The 19,968-nt window shown below is 39.6% G+C and overlaps 1 protein-coding gene across 3 annotated transcripts in view; it reads right to left on the bottom strand.

The window, feature by feature from the left end:
* The window catches only part of PIK3C2A (phosphatidylinositol-4-phosphate 3-kinase catalytic subunit type 2 alpha), a 125,171-nt gene that overhangs the window by 84,669 nt on the left and 20,534 nt on the right, over positions 1-19,968 (bottom strand). For all 3 annotated transcript variants that reach the window (XM_055282244.2, XM_055282242.2, XM_063641926.1), the window contains exon 2: positions 553-1,681. In XM_055282244.2, coding sequence (XP_055138219.1) covers positions 553-1,617 — 1,065 coding nt within the window. In that variant the 5' untranslated portion in view covers positions 1,618-1,681. The remainder of the gene's footprint in view (positions 1-552; positions 1,682-19,968) is intronic.

The raw sequence follows: 19,968 nt of genomic DNA, 5'->3' as shown, positions 1-19,968 counted from the left end.
GAGGCTTTTTATTTACGATCCTAGAAAAATATTAATAGCAAGCACTTTTTCAATTGGCCTAATCACATTTAATCCTTTGCCACACAAGCAAAGAATCAAAGCACACTTGAGAGCAAAGAAAAACAAAATTCAAAATGAAAAATTTTTTTTCTTAACAAATTACGAGCTGGACGTGGTGGCTTACGCCTGTTATCTCAGCACTTTGGGAGGCCAAGACGGGTGGATCACGAGGTCAGGAGATCAAGACCATCCTGGCTAACACAGTGAAACTCCGTCTCTACTAAAAATACAAAACATTAGCCAGGCGTGGTGGCGGGTGCCTGTAGTCCCAGCCACTCGGGAGGCTGAGGCAGGAGAATGGTGTGAACCCGGGAGGCAGAGCTTGCAGCGAGCCAAGATCACGCCACTGCACTCCAGCCTGGGCGACAGAGCAAGACCCTTTCTTTAAAAACACACACACACACACACACACACACACACACACAAATTACGTACACAAATATGAACTCTGTGTTATATTAAGTTTGAGAAGTTAGTAAGAAAAGACTATACCTGAGATATATGGCCCTGGGCTTTTGCAAGCTGAGTTGTTCGAATATTTAAAGACTGGCTTCTTGTTACAGTTGCCACAGAAAGGGATTTTCCATTCACCTTTCTTTCAAGATGACAATTTGCTGGCGATCTCTCTTCAAGAAGAACAGCATCCCAAGGATCCTTTGCTAGCAAACTTGAAACATTTTTCTCTTCTTCATGGTCTAATACCTCCACATTATCCACCTTAGGCTTACTTAGAGGATCTAAGTCTAACCAATCAAATTTACTGATATCCTCAGACTTTGGAGATACCTGTAGATTGCTGACTTTTGAATCTGTTATCTCCAAATCAGTCCTTGCTTTCCCATGTTTTAAAAATTCTGATGTACTAGCTATTTTGTCAAATAGTTTTGCCATGTCAGGACTGACTACTGGACGATAGATAGGTAAGCTTCCTTGTGGATGAAAGGGTGTGGCAGGTGTCAAAGGATATGAGAAATATGGAGATTGTCCCGGAAGACTTAAATATATAGGTTCTGTAGATGGAAAAGTGGGCATTCTTGGATTGAAGCCATTTTGGAATGCAGCCTGTTTACTGTAAGTAGAAGGATAAATAGAAGGTAAAGTATAAGTGGAAGGCCCAGATAATCTAGGTGGCCACTGTCCTCTCTGAATAGTAGGTCTAAAATAGAGCTGTGCTGAAAAGGAAGGGCTCAGAATAGGAGTAACCGGTAATACAGGTGTTTTTCTAGTCTCGAAACTGTCATCCAGCAATAGTTTCTCAAGTTCAGCTTGGGTGAGCTTTTCTACATCAATATCTAATGCTCTTTTTTGGGAATCTGATTCGGGAAACACCATGAGATCATAATCCTGCTTGTTATAAACCTGTGCTTTTTTTCTGGTGCTGCTTGACAACTCAAAGCCTCTCTGATTGTCAGTCACTTGTCTATCCTTTTGCAGTTTTGCTAAAGCCTCTGCTTCCATCTGTAATGCTTCTTCTTTGTCCACATCTTTTGCTCTTGTTGGTTCCGGATGTGAAGATGGACATTCTTTAAATCTGCTGTTGCTGGGTATCTGAGCCATGTCCACTAAAAAGACCAAACCTTCCTTCCTCAATTTTTTCTTGTAGCTTCCAAAATAGCAAGGCCTATTCATAAAAATAAACATAACACTCAATTAGATTTCTAAACATAAATATATTTTGTTTGCAACCTACCCCATATGACTTTGGACTTAAAGCCACTTAGAAAAATATACTACAAAATAAACAAAATAAAACAGTTGGATGAAATCTGGGTGAAGGAACACTTAACACCTTATACACTGTTGGGTTACAGAAGATGTTCAGATACACAGTACTTTAATCCCATTTCCTGACACAACTGGAAAGCTGGCACAGTAAATGAACTTTAGACGCTTTCATTTCAGCAGTCACAATGGCTGCCATTAACCAGTGGTAATTCTGGCAGAATTCTTAGTATGAAATGACTTAAGTGATAGTCACATATTTTCAAGAGTTCAGACAGGGTTTACCGATACGCAGAAATAGCAAGTCAAAATGGTTTTTGATCTTTTGCTATTTGTTAAATTGCTCAAAAGCCAATTAGCAATAAAAACATCCAATACCTAGTCAATAAAACAGGAAACTATTATTTTATCAAAATACTATGGGCAAAACTGGTTAAGGTTTAATAATCTTCCAGAAATATTAAAAATGTATAATGTAACATGGATTTGAATAATAAGACAAAGTGTTAAGGCTTATTAGAAGTTCTGAGGTAATATTTCACTCAAAGATTAAATTACAGCTGAATTGGTCATATAGTTTTAATTATATTTCTATTCTGATTATCTGCAGCTAAATCAATAGTTATAATACCAAAATTTCTCCTTTTCAAAATCCTCAAATATTTTTATTTATGAAAAGATGAGGAGTTAATTTTTAAACTTCGTCATAGATTAGCTTATAAAAATTTATACTCCTCTATTTAAGACAAACACTTAATTCAGACTAAGATTACCCTGTGAAGCAATACGACCAACTGAAAGGTTGCTTAGCTACTCTGTAACACAGAGCACATTTCCTGCTTCTAATCAATATGATAAAAGGGTTAAATATAGATTCTGGAGTCACATTACCTTAGTTTAAGAAGGTATATGACCGGCCGGGTGTGGTGGCTCACACCTGTAATCCCAGCACTTTGGGAGGCCAAGGTGGGTAGATCACGAGGTCAGGAGATCAAGACCATCCTGGCTAACACAGTGAAACCCTGTCTCTACTAAAAATACAAAAAATTAGCCGGGCGTGGTGGCGGGTGCCTGTAGTCCCAGGTACTCAGGAGGCTGAGGCAAGAGAATGGCATGAACCCGGGAGGCGGAGCTTGCAGTGAGCCGAGATCACGTCACTGCACTCCAGCCTGGGCAACAAAGAGAGACTCTGTCTCAAAAAAAATAAAAAGAAGTTATATGACCTTGGGCAAATGAAAACTTTTCTGTATATCTTAGTTTCCTAATTTTTTAAATAAAAAAGTATCAATCTAAATTAGTACACAAACTAAATGAAATAATACACATAAAAGTGCCTATCATTGGCCTTGGGCATAAGCATTAAATAAATGTTACGTATTATTAATCTAATCTGGTTTGTGATACATCATCCAGTTTAAATACCTAGAAAGCAAGACAGCTCCTGTTTACATTCTATGGTTTTTCTTTCCAGCAAACACAATGCTTGTCTACCGTATATGCTCAATATATACGTGCGACAAGGAGGTAGGGAAAAACCCAAAATAAATTCAAATTAATATAATACAAATGAAAATCCTAAGTGTTGAGGTAATACTAAACAAAAAAAAAATATTAGTGAGGAGGTCATGAAGAAAGAGGAATTCAGAGAATGTCCTTGGAATGTTCTTAGAGTATTATTTTGCAATTACTTCATACGACTATTTTCCCTTCTGTGGTAGACTACAAGGCATGGGCACAACGTATATTTAAAATATGCACACTTTACTGCATGTAAACTTTATATCAAAAGAAAAAGCTGTAAATATTGAACTCTTGCTAAATATGTACAAAGTACTTAGAGGAAAGTACTAATGTCTACAATTTACTTTGTTGTTCTTGTCGTTTAGAGATGGGGGAGGTCTCATTATGTTACCCAGGCTGGTCTTGAACTCCTGGCCTCAAGCAAGCCTCCTGCCTCAGCTGGGATTACAGGCATGATCCACTGTGCCTGGCTCTTACAATTTACTTTGAAATGCATTTTTTTAAAAGGTAAATTAATGGATAGCAGGATGGATAAATATGTGATTAGACAGGTATAGAAAAATGTTGCCGGGCGCGGTGGCTCAAGCCTGTAATCCCAGCACTTTGGGAGGCCGAGGCGGGCGGATCACGAGGTCAGGAGATCGAGACCATCCTGGCTAACACGGTGAAACCCCGTCTCTACTAAAAGTACAAAAAATTAGCCGGGCGCGGTGGCGGGCGCCTGTAGTCCCAGCTACTCGGGAGGCTGAGGCAGGAGAATGGCGTGAACCCGGGAGGCGGAGCTTGCAGTGAGCCGAGATCGCGCCACTGCACTCCAGCCTGGGGGACAGAGAAAGACTCCGTCTCAGAAAAAAAAAAAAAAAAAAAAAATGTTAATAGTAGAATCTAGGTGATACAAATATGAGTATTCACTTTGAAATTCTTTTAACTTGGTTGCCAAGACTGAAAATTTTCTAAATAAAAGGCTGGGTAGTTGGGAATAGGAGGAGCACAAATTCCTCCCATTTCAACACATACTCCCACCCCTTGGGATGTGATTTTGTTGCTCCTCCCATAAAGAGGAGGGATGTATTTCTTTACTCTCTTGAGCTGAGCGGGCCTTGTGACTTGGCTTTTACCAATGAAATGGAAGTGACACTGTGGGAATAGGAGTTTCAAATCTAGGTCCTAAGAGGCTTTACTACTTCAGTTCTTTGTCTCTTGAAATGCAGCCACTGCTATGTGAATGATCACTGAGGATGAGAGGGGCCAGCTAACAGCCAGCACCAACCACCAAACATGTGAGTGAAGCCACCATCTTAGACCATCCATCCACACTCCAGATGACCACAACTCCATGAGTGACCGAAGGTGAGACCAGCAGAAGAAACCACCAAGCTGAGCTAAAGCCAAATTGATAACCCACAGAATCATTTTGGAATGATTCTGTTACGTAGCAATAGATAACTGAGAAACTTTTTCTTATTACTTTTAGAAAACAAAGCACAAGCCACTTTACTATTTAGCAACAAACTTCTGTTTTAACTTCCACCACCACCTTCCTTCACTTATCATCAGGGAACAAACGGTTTTCTTTTCCTTTCTAAGGTGACTTCCTCCATGTGTATCCTTAACCTTAGATTTCTAAACATAAATATATTTTCTCCTCCACTTCATTATCAATGATTACCCTCCACTTCATCATCAATGATTACCTCCTTTGCATTGTTAACTTATTTACTTGCTTAGGGTCCTGTGCCACAAAAAAGCTTAAGTCTTCCCCATATTGAAGGGGGAGAAATCTTAACATTCCCCTTTAGATTCCAGTAGCTTCCATTTTAATTTTCTTTTTTCACGGCCAAACTTCTCCAACGAGTGACCTAGAAAATCTTTTCTTTACACATTCTGCCTTGGAAAAACTCTACTTGTCCTTCAGGGCCCAATTCAAATACTGTCTCCTCTCTTTAGCTTTCCCTAAGTAGCTCTTATCAGAATTCATCTTTTTAGATCAACCAAAACATTTTTATCACAGCTTTCTCTTCTTCAGTTCTGTAGACCTTTTGCTGTTTTTGCCTATCAACATCTTTGCCTCTGGTTGTAGAACCTACAGCTTCCATTTTGGAGACTGATCTCCCTTTATCCCACATAGTTAATTAAAATAGAACTGGTCATCTCTACCCTTGTCCCCCACTCCCATCCACCCCAGAGGATCCAAATCTGGCCCATCAGAGTTAACTCCTGGACTTCTGCTGAAACTATTTGGAAAGAAAGCTTTTCTTTGAGCTTACTAAACTCAGATATAAGCCTGGCCCTGCTGTGGCCGTCTTTGTCACCACTTGAGGAGATACTGCCTAAGAATGAATCCAATCCACAAGAAAGCAGAGCTATGATAAAACGAAGAAAGACAGATTCTGGCTAATATTACATTAAGCATCTGGATCCAGCCAAGCCCAAAGCCAACCTTTCATTTATGTAAGCCAGTAAGTCTCCCTTTTTGCTTAAGCCAGTTTAAAATGAGTTTCTGCCATAACAAAAAATGTCCTGATTAACACAGAATCTGTGAACCTATGTGTCTACCCAACAGACTAAAATAAGCTTAAGTGCAAAGTCCTACTTGTTTATTTTTGGAGTTCCCCACAACATTTAAAAGTACCTTGCTTAATGAATAAGAAACTTAATTTACTGAACATGCGGGGTTTGTCTGTTTGTTTAGACAGAGTCTCATTCTGTTGCTCAGACTGGAGTGCAGTGGCACAGTCTCGGCTCACTGCAACCTCTGCCTCCTGGGTTCAAGCAATTCTTCTGCCTCAGCCTCCCGAGTAGCTGGGATTACAGGCGCTCGCCACCACACCTGGCTAATTTTTGTATTTTTAGTAGAGACCAAAAAGTTTAGTAGAGACTAAGCGTTTTGCCATGTTGGCCAGGCTGGTCTTGAACTCCTGACCTCAAGTGATCCGCCTGCCTTGGCCTCCCAAAGTGCTGGGATTACAGGTGTGAACCACCTCACCTGGCTGAACATGTGTTTTAACAAGAGGGAGTGAGGGCTATTGGACAGTCTTAAAGAAGGCATTTCCAGTGGCACAAGAGTATGGATATATGGTAGCAAAAATAAATCAAGTGTAATCACCTATTGTGGAACACCAAAGTATACTGCCTATTTTTCACAAAATCAGATGTATTAAAACAAAACAGCAGCCACGCACAGTGGCTCACACCTGTAATCCCAGCACTTTGGGAGGCCGAGGCAAGTGGATCACCTGAGGTCAGGAGTTCAAGACCAGCCTGGCCAACATGGTGAAACCCCATCTCTACTAAAAATACAGAATTTAGCTGGGTGTGGTGGCACGCCACGCCTGTAATCCCAGCTACTCAGAAGGCTGAGGCAGAAGAATCCCTTGAACCTGGGAGGCAGAGGTGGCAGTGAGCCGAGGTCACCATTGCACTCCAGCCTGGGCAACAAGAGCGAAACTCTGTCTCAAAAAAAAAAAAATAGCATTTTACAAAGAGAAAGGCTACTTAGATATAATTCATCTTCCACAAGCACAATGCCAATTTGTTATTTAAGTATTCTCCTTGTTGCCACATTTGGTAATGAACAATGTAACATTATTCTGAGAGAAGGATCTAGATTTTTTAAAATTAGTTTACAATAGTTTATTCACAGGAGAATACACTTGTTCTAAGTATTTCAAAAGAATGTTAACTCTCATTTACTGATAAAAGTATAAAATTAATCATTTGAAATATATTTTAATAGTGAGTATGGGTTTTTCTCACATCACCAATGTATTTGCTTGCTCTATTTCTAGTACCAACACCCAAAGTAGTATACGCTAAAGTAAATTCAACTCTAAGTAGTAAAAGTGAGCTGACTGCTACTAGCTGAGTTACCATATTTTAGTTTTCCAAGAGGTTATCATGCATATATACTAAAATGGCAATAAAAGGACTTAACAGAATGTCCAAAAGTAACCCTGTGCTTCAGCTGTTTTTCTGGGGCTGCGGCATTGACATGCTCCATTAATTTTTTAAAATAAAACTTCATTTGATGACAAACATTTAGCAGGAAATAATTTCCTACATCCTAATTCAAAATGAAAACTTCAATGCTAATGTTCCCCTAATTCAAGCTGAGAAAGACAATATAACTAGTATTTGAATGAGGCCTGCATATCATCTGCCAAAATTTTCTCAACATAAAGTAACCCAGTGAAGATCACAAGGCTGTGGCTACTTTAAAATTCTTCAAAAGCGGGTAATTAAACTATTTAGTTAAATGTTTGGACACCATTTGCATATCCCAAAACAGAAGAATTAATTTAAAAGTTCTTGGCTTCTTCTGTGCTAGACAGTCATTTACAATTTAAATTTAAACCCCAGAAAACAGAAAAAAGCAAGTTGGTGCTGCTACCCATCTAAATGTTTTCCCGATCTTAAAATTTCAAGACAACTAAGAAAACTAAGAAAGAATTATTTGAGTTGAACAATACAGATATTTGTCCTCTCAAATGAATATAAACCTTAAAGGAAAATAAATTATGGTACTTCCATGGAACTTTTTTTTTTTTTTTTTTTTTTTTGAGACAGAGTCTCACTCTGTCGCCCAGGCTGGAGTGCAGTGGCGCGATCTTGGTTCACTGTAACCTCCGCCTCCCGGATTCAAGGGATTCTCCTGCCTCAGCCTCCTGAGTAGCTAGGATTACAGGTGCCCACCACCATGCCCGGCTAATTTTTGTATTTTTTTTTTTGGAGAGATGGGGTTTCACCATGTTGGCCAGGCTGGTCTCAAACCCCTGACCTCAGGTGATCCACCCGCCTCAGCTTCCCAAAGTGCTGGGATTACAGGCGTGAGCCACTGAGCCCAGCTGGAACTGAATATTATACCACCATTAAAAATAAAATCATGGGCTGGGCGAGATGACTCTTAAACTTTGGGAGGCTAAAGTGGGAAGACTGCTTGAGCCCAGGAGTACCAGACCAGCCTGGGCAACATGGCCAGACCCTATCTCTATAAATAAATAAATACATAAATTTTAAAAATTTAAAAAAAAAAAGATTATGGGCTGAGTATGGCAGCTCAGGCCTATGATCCCAGCACTTTGAGGCTTTGAAAGACCAAGGCAGGAGCATCACTTGAGGTCAAGAGTTCGAGACCAGCCTGGGCAACATAGCCAGATCCCTATCTCTACAAAAAAAAAAGTTATTTGGATGTGTTGGAGCATGCCTGTAGTCTCAGCTAGTCAGAAGACTGAGGTGGGAGGAACACTTGAGCCCAGGTGTTCAAGGTTACAGTGAGCTATGATTGTGTCACTGCACTCCAGCCTGGGGGACAGAATGAGTCTCTGTCTCTAAAAAATAAAACAAAAACCAAACCAAAATAAAATAATTACGATTGCAGTCAATCATGGAAAGTATTTGATAAAACTGTAGCAAATATCTGCATATTTCTATCTATGTATAGAGATATACAGATACTATATGCCAAACATTGCTTTAAGCAACGTATTAACTAATTTAATCCTCACAAATTTTATAAAGTAGGTATTAGTATCCCTAGCATACAAATGAAGACATTTAAGCATACAAGTTATGTAATCTGCTCAGTCTCACAGCAGCTAGCAAGTGGTGAAATCAGGACTCAAATTCAGGCAGTACTAATTCTCCACAATGCACTTTAAAGTTATCTGGGTAAATGTCTAAATTAATATAATTTGTCCACTATAAATATCAACTTTCATCTTCAATCATAGGGTTATTTTATTTTAATAAATTTGTTTCTTTTAATTACATCATGAGGTAATTAATACTGCTATTTAGTTATAACATGTACCAATTTATCAGTTAATTTATCATCACCAGATGACTAGCAAATTTGTAATTTCACTGAGGGCAAGAACTTTTTTTCATCTTCTACTCTCAAACTTCTAATGCAGTTGAATGAATGCATCAATGACTAGAGAACATAAGACACCATTCCTTTTATCAAAGAGAAGCTCAAATTCTGAAACAGAAAAAACAGGCTAAAATGACTTAATTAATAATTCAAACTTTACCAAAAAATAACATGGTTGAGTTTAGAATAAACAAGTGGGGTGGGGGAGCAGATTATCTTAAAAACTAGGAGGGAGATGGTAATAGAAAACTAAAAGTAAAAGTTGTTCTATCTCTGTTAAAGGGAAAAACTCCAGTACATGACAAGATAATATTCTCCTATCTCTACTGATTCATGGAAGAAAAAACGTCATCTGATGAAAGAAACAAGTACTCTGGTGTTAGGAACTATAAAAATTTGTCACAAAGACAAAAATAAAAGAATGTCCAGGTATTTGATGTGATTAGGTTAGAGCAACACTGTCCAAAAGAAACAGAATGAGGCCAGTAGTGATGGCTCATGCCTGTAATCCCAGCACTTTGGGAGGCCAAGGCAGGTGGATCACCTGAGGACAGGAGTTTGGGAACAGCCTGGCCAGTATGGTGAAACCTTGTCTCTACTGAAAATACAAAAATTAGCTAGGCATAGTGGTGGGTGTCTGTAATCTCAGCTACTCCCAAGGCTGAGGCAGGAGAACTGCTTGAACCCTAGAGGTGTATGTTGCAGCGAGCCAAGATCATGCCTCCACACTCCAGGCTGGGCAACAGAGTGAGACTCCATCTCAAAAAAAAAAAGAAAGAAAGAAAGAAAAGAAAAGAAAAAAATGCATGTCACATATAATTTAAAATTTTCTACAGCTACATTAATGAAAAAAGACATATTTAATCTATCAAAAATATTGTCATTTTAACAGGTAATATAAAAATATGAATGAAATATTTTACGATTTTAAAAAACACGATGTCCTTGAAATCTGTGTATATTATGCATTAGCACATCTCAATTTGGGCTAGTTACATTTCAAGTGCTCAGCAGCCAAAGGTATCTAGTGAACAGTGCAAGGTTAGAGTTTATGAAGAGAGAAACAGGAACAAAAAACATGGTGAACAAGTATTGCTTTCTGGGTGGTAAGGAAAAATTTATCTTCCCAACAGTCATCTCTTTCCACATGCCAATAAAATATCTCAAATTCCTGTTATTCTGGGGGAGAACAAAATTTTCTTTTTATTTTTTTAAGTCCCACAGATAACTTACTGTCTTTATTTATTTATTATCTACTTTTTTTGAGACAGAGTCTTGCTCTGTCGCCCAGGCTGGAGCGCAGTGGCGCGATCTCAGTTCACTGCAGCCTCCACTTCCCAGCCTCCAGAGTAACTGGGATTACAGGTGCTAGCCACCACACCTGGTTGATTTTTGTATTTTTAGTAGAGATGGGGTTTCACCATGTTGGTCAGGCTGGTTTCAAACTCCTGACCTCAGGTAATCCGCCCGTCTCGGCCTCCCAAAATGCTGGGATTACAGGTGTGAGCCACCGCACCTGGCCTATTTATTTTGAAGACAGGGTCTAGCTCTGTTGCGCAGGCTGAAGTGCAGTGGCTCAATCATAGCTCACTGTAACCTAGAATTCCTGGACTCAAGCAATCCTTCTGCCTTAACCTCTTGAGCACCTGGGACTACAGGCATGTACTACTACATCCAAATAATTTTTAAATTTTTTGTAGAGACAGGGTCTCACCGTGTTGCCCAGGCTGGTCTCAAACTCCTGGCTCAAAGCAATCCTCTCACCTGAGCCTCCCAAAGCGCTGGGATTACTGGCATAAACCATTGTACCTGGCCAACCTACAGCCTTTAAATGAGGTCTTATCCTTTATAACTTTTTAATTTTTAAAGTACATACTTTCTAATTACCTTAATATTCTAGATTTAGAAAACTGTTGACATTTTAGAGAGAAATGTGTTCACAATCAACCACATAGGATAAGTTACAAAAAGATTAAATTTTTAAAAATAGAGACAAGGTCTCACTCTATCACTGAAGCTGGAGGGCAGTGACATCATCATAGCTCACTGTAATCGCAAACTCCTAGAGGCTCAAGGGATCCTCCTGCCTCAGCCTCCCGGTAGCTGAGATTAACAGTATAACCAGGCCCGGCTAATGTTTTCATTTTTTGTAGAGACAGGGTCTGGCTATATTGCCCAGGCTGATCTCGAACTCCTAGCCCTAAGTGATCTCACCTCAGCCTCCCAAATCACTGGGATTACAGTGTGAGCCATTGTCCTGGCTCTAAATAAGTGTAAAGAAATTGAGTCATGAAAACAAAAGACAACACAGAATTCCTTTGTAACCTCAGCATAAAGGCCTCCTAATATGACTCAAAATCTAGAAGCCATACGTGAAAAGATTCAAGCACATAAACATCTTTTAAAATAAGTTTTGTTTGGCAAAAAAGCACCAATGAATGTATTCATTTCCTCAGTAAATATTTATTCGGTGTATACTATGCATCAAGCACTGCTGTAGGCAATGAAAAGCTAAAATAAAAATAACTGAACCAAGCCTGGGCAACGTGGTGAATCCCTAACTCTATGAAAACAATATATATATAAAAATCAGCAGGGCGTGGTGGCATATGTTACTTGGGAGTCTGAGATGGGAAGATTGCTTGAGCCCAGGGGGTTAAGGCTGCAGTGAGCTAAGATCGTGCCACTGTATTCCATCCTGGGCCACAGAGCCAGACTCTCTGTCAAAAAGAAATAAATAAAAACAATAGAACCATAAAAATATCAGTGAAAAGCAATAAACCAAGAAAAAATTTTTGCTATTCATATCACAAAGAGCTGATCTTTCTAATACATTAAAAAGAACTACTAGAAAAAAAAAAGGCTAGGCACAGTGGCTCACACCTGTAATCCCAGCATTTTGGGAGACTGAGGCAGGTGGATCACCTGAGGTCAGGAGTTCAAGACCACCCTGACCGACATGGAGAAACCCCATCTGTACCAGAAATACAGAAATTAGCCACATGTGGTGGTGCACACCTGTGATCCCAGCTACTTGGGAGGCTGAGGCAGGAGAATCACTTGAACCTGGGAGGCAGAGGTTGCAGTGAGCTGAGACTGTGCCACTGCACTCCAGCAGATACCCTCATCTCAGACTATGGTCACAAGTACTGGGTCTCTATATTACTCATACTGTTTTGGACTTGCCTACAAATCAAGGGTTCCCATGAACCCAGCTCAGGTTTTATAATTTGCTAGAATGGTTCACAAAACTCAGAGTTTACTTATTACTGACTTATTATAAAGGATACAACTCAGGAACAGCCAAAGGGAAGAGATGCATAGGGCCAGGTATTAGAGGTGGTGGGACAGAACTTCCATGCCCTTTCTGGACACTATCTCCCAGCACCTCTATGTGTTCACCAACCCAGAAGCTCTCCAAACCCTGTCATTTAAGGATTTTAATGGAGGCTTCATTATATAGACATGGTTAAGTCTCTGGCCATTGGTGATTGGTCTCTAGCACCTCTCACCTCCCTAACCCTCTAATCATGTTTTGGTCTTTCAGGTAACCAACACCCATCCTAAAGCTATCTAAGAGCCTGCAGTCACCAATCATCTTATTTTTTTTATTATAACACAGTTCACTCAATGGAATTCTATATAGCAATGCAAATGGATACAGTTGTACAATGAAACTTAGAAACATGTTGAGCAAATGAAGACAGAAAACACACACACACACACATACACATACACACACATGTGAGGCACTGAGTGTGGCATGCCCGTAGTCCCAGCTACTTGGGAAGCTGTGGTAGGAAGATCCCTTGAGCCCAGGAGTTCAACACCAGCCTGGGCAACATGGTGAGATCCCATTTTTAAATACACACACACACACACACACACACACACACACACACACGATTTGATTCATATAAAGTTCAAAAACATGAAAAACTATTTTATTTGAGAATGCTTACATTATGGCAAATGATGTGAAGGAAATGATTATCAAAAGTTAGAAGAGCCGGGCACAGTGGCTCACACCTGTAATCCCAGCACTTTGGGAGGCTGAGGCGGGCGGATCACTTGAGGTCAGGAGTTCGAGACCAGCCTAACCAACATGGAGAAACCCCATCTCTACTAAAAATACAAAAAATTAGCTGGGCGTGGTGGCACATGCTTGTAATCCCAGCTACTTGGGAGGCTGAGAAGGAGAATCGCTTGAACCCGGGAAATGGAGGTTGCGGTTAGCCAAGACCATGCCATTGTACTCCAGGTTGGGCAACAAGAGTGAAACTCTGTCTCAAAAAAAAAAAAAAAAAAAAAAAAACTTAGCATAGTAGTTACTCATAAAGTTATCATCAGAAAGAAATATAGTGGGGACTTCGGGGTACTAGCAACGTTCAGCTTCCTAACCTAGTGACTGGTTACACAAGTATTTATTTATAATTATTTGTTAAATAATCATATATGATTTATACACTTTTCTGTGCATTACTTAACCATAAAGAATAATCTACTCTTGGCTGGGTGCAGTGACTCACAAAACACATTGGGAGGCTGAGACAAGAGGAGCCCAGGAGTTTGAGACCAGCCTGGGCAACATGGCAAAACCCCATCTCTACAAAAATTTTAAAAATTAGCTAGGCCTGGTGGCACATGCCTGTAGTCCCAGCTACTCTGGAGGCTGAGAGGTAGGAGGATCACTTAAGCCCAGGAAGTTGAGGCTGCAGTGAGTCAAGATCATTCACTGTACTTTAGCCTGGACGACAGAACAAGACCCTGTCTCAAAAAAAACAAAAAAAAGTTCAACTTGGAAAGTTTATCTTTTAGTGATAACATTAAAAAATACAAATAAAAGCTATACTGTCCCCTTTTCATTTGCCAATCTAGAGGCTAAATTAAGGAGACTGCTCTCACTCATTAAGAGACATGGGGAAAGGATAAGACTATAACAAACTTTATAAAATAGAGTTACTCAAATGTTCATCATCTGTGAATTAATGAGCACTGCACATAACATGATCAATTTATGTAAAACATTTACTGCAGTTTTACTTATTTATTTATTTATTTTTGAGACAGGTTCTCATTCTGTCGCCAGGCCGAAGTGAAGTGGCACGATCACAGTTCACTGCAGCCTCAATCTCCCAGGCTCAGGTAATCCTCCCACCTCAGTCTCCAGAGTAGCTGGAACTACAGGTATGCACCACTATACCCAGCTAAGTTTTGTATTTTTTGTAGAGATGAGGTTTTGCCATGCATGTTGCCCAGGCTGGTCTCAAACTCCTAAGTTCAAGCAATCCTCCTGCCTTGGCTTCCCAAAGTGCTGGGATTACAGACATGAGTCAGCACGCTCGGCCTCACTGCATTTTAAAATACAAGTAAAACATTAAAAAATGAATGCAGTAGTTCTCCCTTATCCACAGTTTCTCTTTCCAAGGTTTCAGTCACCCACAGTCAAAAGTGGTCCAAAAATATTGAATAGAAAATTCCAGATATTAACAATTCGTAAGTCTTAAATAACTTTTATGAAAGTATACTGTTATAATTATTCTATTATTACTTATTGTTATTCTCTTACTGTGCCTAACTTATAAATTAAACTTTACTGGCCAGGCACGGTGGCTCACATCTGTAATCCCAGAACTTTGGGAGGCCAAGGTGGGTGGATCACCTGAGGTCAGGAGTTCGAGACGAGCCTGGCCAACATGGTGAAACCCCCGTCTCTACTAAAAATACAAAAATTAGCCGGGCGTGGTGTGGTGGCACACATCTGTGATCCCAGCTTCTCGGGAGGCTGAGGCAGGAGAATCCCTTGAACCTGGGAGGCGGAGGTTGCAGTGAGCTGAGATCGTGCCACTGTACTCCAGCCTGGGCAACAGAAAGAGACTGTAAAAAAACAAAAAAAAAAAACAAAAAAAACAAAAGAAAAACACTTTATCGTAAGTATGTACATATAGGAAAAAACACAGTATAGTCACATACCACATGACACTCCAGCCAACGGCAGACCATACATATGACAGTGGGCCCTCAGGATTATAATGGGCCAGATGTGGTGGCTCACACCTGTAGTCTCAGCATCCTCCCTTTGAGAGGTCGAGGCGTGGGGAATGCTTAAACCCAGGAATTTGAGACTAACCTGAGCAACATAGTGAGAACCCTCTTAAAAAAAAAAAAAAAAAAATTAGCCAGGCATGGTGGCACATGCCTGCAGTTCTAGGCACTCAATTTCAGCTCTTTGGAAGGCTGAAGTAGGAGACTCACTTGAGACCAGGAGTTTGAAGTTACAGTGAGTTATGATCATGCCACTGTACCTCTTGCCTGAGCACAGAGTAAGATCCTGTCCCTAAAAAGAAAAAAGATTATGATGTTATAACAGAGATGAAAAACTCCTAGTAATATTTCCTATATTTTTCACTGTTACTTTATAGTACACTCCTACTTTAAAAAAAAAAAAAAAAGTTAACTGTAAAATAGCCTCAAGTAGGTCCTTCAGGAGGTATTTCAGAAGATGGCATTGTTATCCTAGGAGATGACAGCTCCATGCATGTTATGGCCCCTGAGGACTTCCAGTGAAACAAGATGTGGAGATGGAAAACAGCTATATTGATTATCCTGACCTTGTGTAGGCCTAGGCTACCATGTGTGTTTGTGTCTTAGTTTTTAACAAAAAAGTTTACAAAGTAAAAAAAAATTAAAAATTTAAAATATAGAAAATAGCTGCTTGTAGAATAAGGATATAAGGTATTTTTGTATAACTGTACTGTTCTTATATGTTATTACAAAAGCGTCAAAAGTTAAAAAAATTAAAAAGTTTATAAAGTAAAAAGGTTACAGTAAGCTAAGGTTAATTTATTACTAAAGAAAGAAAAATGGCTGGGGATGGTGTCTCATGCTTATAATCCCAGCACTTTGGGTGGCCAAGAGGAGAGGATCCTTAAGCCCAGGAGTTTGAGACCAGCCTGGGCAATGTAACAAGACTACCTTTCTCAACTATAAAAAGTTTAAAAAATAATTAACCGAGTGTGGTGGCACACACCTATATTCCTAGCTACTCAGGAGGCTGAGGTGGGAGGATCATTTGAGCCTAGGAATTCCAGGCCGCAGTAAGCTGTCATCACACCATTGCACTAGCCTGGTCAACAGAGTGAGACTGTCTAAAAACGATTTTTTTTTTTTAATTAAAAAGAAAAAAATATATATTTTTACAAATTTAGATAGTACATGTACAGTGTTTATAAAATCTACAGTAGTATACAGTAATGTCCTAGGCCTTTGCATTCACTCACTATTCATTCATTGACTCACCCAGAGCAATTTCCAGTCCTGCAAGCTTCACTCATACTTAAGTGCCCTACACAGGTGCATTTTTAAATCTTTTATACCATATTTTTACTGTGCCTTTTCTATGTTTAGATATGCAAATACTTACCAAGTGTTACAATTGCCTACAGTATTTAGTATAGTAACATGCTATAGTATGTACAGCATTTAATATATGTACAGCAATATGCCATAAAGTTTGTAGCCTAAGAGAAAAGGCTATATACTACATACCCTAGGTGTGTAGCAGACTACACCATCAAGATTTGTTTAAGTACTTGTTATGACATTCACACAATGACAAAATTGCCTACTGGTGCATTTCTTAGAACATATCCCTGTCATTAAGCAACACATGACTGTATACATAGGGTTTGGTACTATCCGAAGTTTTAGGCATCCACTGGGGATCTTGGAACATATCCTACCAAGGATAAGGTGGGGAAACTACTGTAGTAAGACATTACAATCAGTGAGAAAAACGATTATACACTCTCATCATTGTAGGCATATCTAGTAAATTTACTTAGTTCTATTATATTAGAAAATTCTAATTCAGTTATAGCTTATCAGGAAGGCAACAATATTTAGTGGTCACTACATCAGATACTTAATGGAAACTTACAGGCTCTATCTTCAAAATATTTCTGAACCTAAACGTTTCTTCATTATGTTCTCAATACCATCCTAGACCAATTAATCATCATCTCTTGTTCTTTCCTGAATTATTGAAATAGCCTTCCCCAAACTGTTTCCCTGCTATATTTATAACCCCTCCTTTCCCCAACTTCAGACTATCCTCAACACAGTAGCTGCAGTGATCTTGAAAAACCTAGAACTTGTCACTCCTCTGCACAGAATTTTCAATAGCTCCTAACTCATTCAGAGAAAAGGTACAATCTTTACAATGGCCCACCAGGCCCACTAATATTTGGCCCCCCATTATCTCCCTCCTGTAACTCTGCACTGCTTCCATCACACTGGCCCCCTTGTTCCTCAACACCTTATGCTCCCAACTCAGGGCCTCTGCTCTTCTGTTACCTCTGACTAGACTGTTCTTCCCCTGAATCGCTGAATGGCTTAATCCCTTGCTTCCTTCAAGTCTTCAATGAAAAGGTGACACTTGTGTAAAGTCCTCCCTGATAACCAAGTTAAAACTGCAATTTTCTCCAACTCCACGCCAATCACCTTACCTTAATTTTCTCCTTAGCATTTACTACCATCTAGTATGCTATATATTTACTTATTTATTTTGTTTATTGCCTGCATTTCCCCCTCTAGGCTATAAATTTCATGAAGCTGGGATTTATTTGTCTGGTTTACTGCTATATTCCCAGCGCTCTAGTCCTGGAATAACAAAGCTTTCATTCAAGTATTTGTTAAACAAATAGGTGAAATTAAATCTAATATGGAACAAAAATATCACATTCAAAATGAGTATTTTAACCCAAGAGATATAATAAAGAGATACAACAGATTTTTAACCCACTCTTGTTGCATTCATTTTTAAAGTATTTAGAAGCCATCTTAAATGTGCCAAATAACATGCCGTCAATTTTTCCTCTAAGGGAAGAAAATCCATATGTATATCTCGGAATTGTTCTTCAGAGCCACATGGCCCTTTTTAGTCAGACCAAAACACATTCCTATTTTGAAGTACTTGTGAGAAATATAGTTCATGTCTGCTTGGGGATAGAAATACTGGCCTTGGCCGGGCACGGTGGCTGATGCCTATAATCCCAGCACTTTGGGAGGCCAAGGCGAGTGGTCAGGAATTGAAGCCCAGGAGTTCAAGACCAGCCTGGACAACATACTAAAACCCCATCTCTATTAAAAATACAAAAATTAGCTGGGTGTGGAGGTTCGGGCCTGTAGTTCCAGCTACTCAGGAGGCTGAGGTGGGAAGATTGCTTGAGCAGGGTCAAGGCTCCCTAGTGACTGGGTGATAGAGCCTGGGTGATAGAGCCTGGGTGATAGGGCAGATCCTGTCTCAAAAAAAAGAAATACTGGCTTTGGGTTCAACAGAGCAATTTGGCTAGAGATAAATCTTCAGGTGTTATCTATGTGTACAGCTGAAGACCTAAAGTCATGGAAGTAGTTGAGATTGCCCTGGGAGAATGTGTAGAGTGAAGATAAAAAAGAAACAAGAAAAAAATCATGAGAGCGATTAGCACATGAAGACTGGTATCAAATAAATACAAGGAACAGAGTATCCTGAGGAGGAAATGGTTAATATTGTCAGAAACTACAGAGAGATGACATAGGATAAGGACTGGAAAAAAACCACTAGATCTAAGAACTCAGTGATGTTTAAAATAATAGCTTTATTGAGATATAACTCAATATAAAATTTACCCTTTTAAAGTATACTATTCAGTTGTTTTTAGTATATTCAGAGGTGTGTGACCATCACTACCACCAAGTTTCAGAATACTTTCATCACCCCATAAAGAAACCCTGCACCCATTAGCAGAGTTTCTAATTGGCAGGGTTTCACATTTCCCCTAATATTAGTGATTTTAAAAGAAGACAGTTTTGGAGAAGTATGAAAAACTGAAAGAAAAGTAAGGAATTATAAGTAACAAGGGTATATTATTCTTTCAAAGGGAACTAGGAGAGAGAGGTAAATAGGAGGAGGTGGTATCAGAATGGCTGTTTAAAATGGGAAAGGCCATAGACTGAAGGGAAGGATTCAGGGAAAAAGACTGAGAGGCACAGAGACAGAAGATATATACTCACTCATAAACTGGTACAGTTGAATAGGATACAATCAGAAACACAGATGGAAGGGTTTGACTTGGAAAGGAAGAGACACCTTAGGGGACTATGGTGATAAAAGTAAGAAACTACTAAGTCAATAACTAAAAATGAGGGACAGCTGGGAGCCAATGGTAGGAAGCAGATTTACTTTCTGCTAACTTCTGATAGTTTTAAATTTTTCATCATTTGCATGTTTTACTATCTCAAAATAAAGATGATAAATACAGGGATTTTGGGCCGGGCATGGTGGCTCACGCCTGTAATCCCAGCACTTTGGGAGGCCGAGGTGGGTGGATCACTTGAGGTCAGGAGTTCGAGACCAGCCTGGCCAACATGGTGAAACCCCATCTCTACTAAAAATACAAAAATTAGCCGGGCATGGTGGTGCATGCCTGTAATCTCCAGCTACTCAGGAGTCGGAGGCAGGAGAATCACTTGAGCCTAGGAGGCGGAGATTGCAGCGAGCCGAGATCATGCACCACTACACTCCAACCTGGCTGAGAGTGAGACCCTGTCTCAAAAAAAAAAAAGAAGAAAAAGAAAAAGAAATGTCACAGAACAGAGAACACACAAACACCTAATGAATTAAATTTCAGAAAGTGATAGCCCTTTAATAGGAGAGAGAGGCCCAACACTACTCTCTTCCCCGGTGCAGCAGCATCAGGAGAAAATGTACTATAGATGGGGATAAGAAGAAACAAACCAGACTTTTAAGAAAA

The sequence above is a fragment of the Symphalangus syndactylus genome, chromosome 6, assembly GCF_028878055.3.
Source record: "Symphalangus syndactylus isolate Jambi chromosome 6, NHGRI_mSymSyn1-v2.1_pri, whole genome shotgun sequence".
Classification (NCBI taxonomy): Eukaryota; Metazoa; Chordata; class Mammalia; order Primates; family Hylobatidae; genus Symphalangus; species Symphalangus syndactylus.
This window is presented reverse-complemented; position numbering and strand designations above follow the sequence as displayed.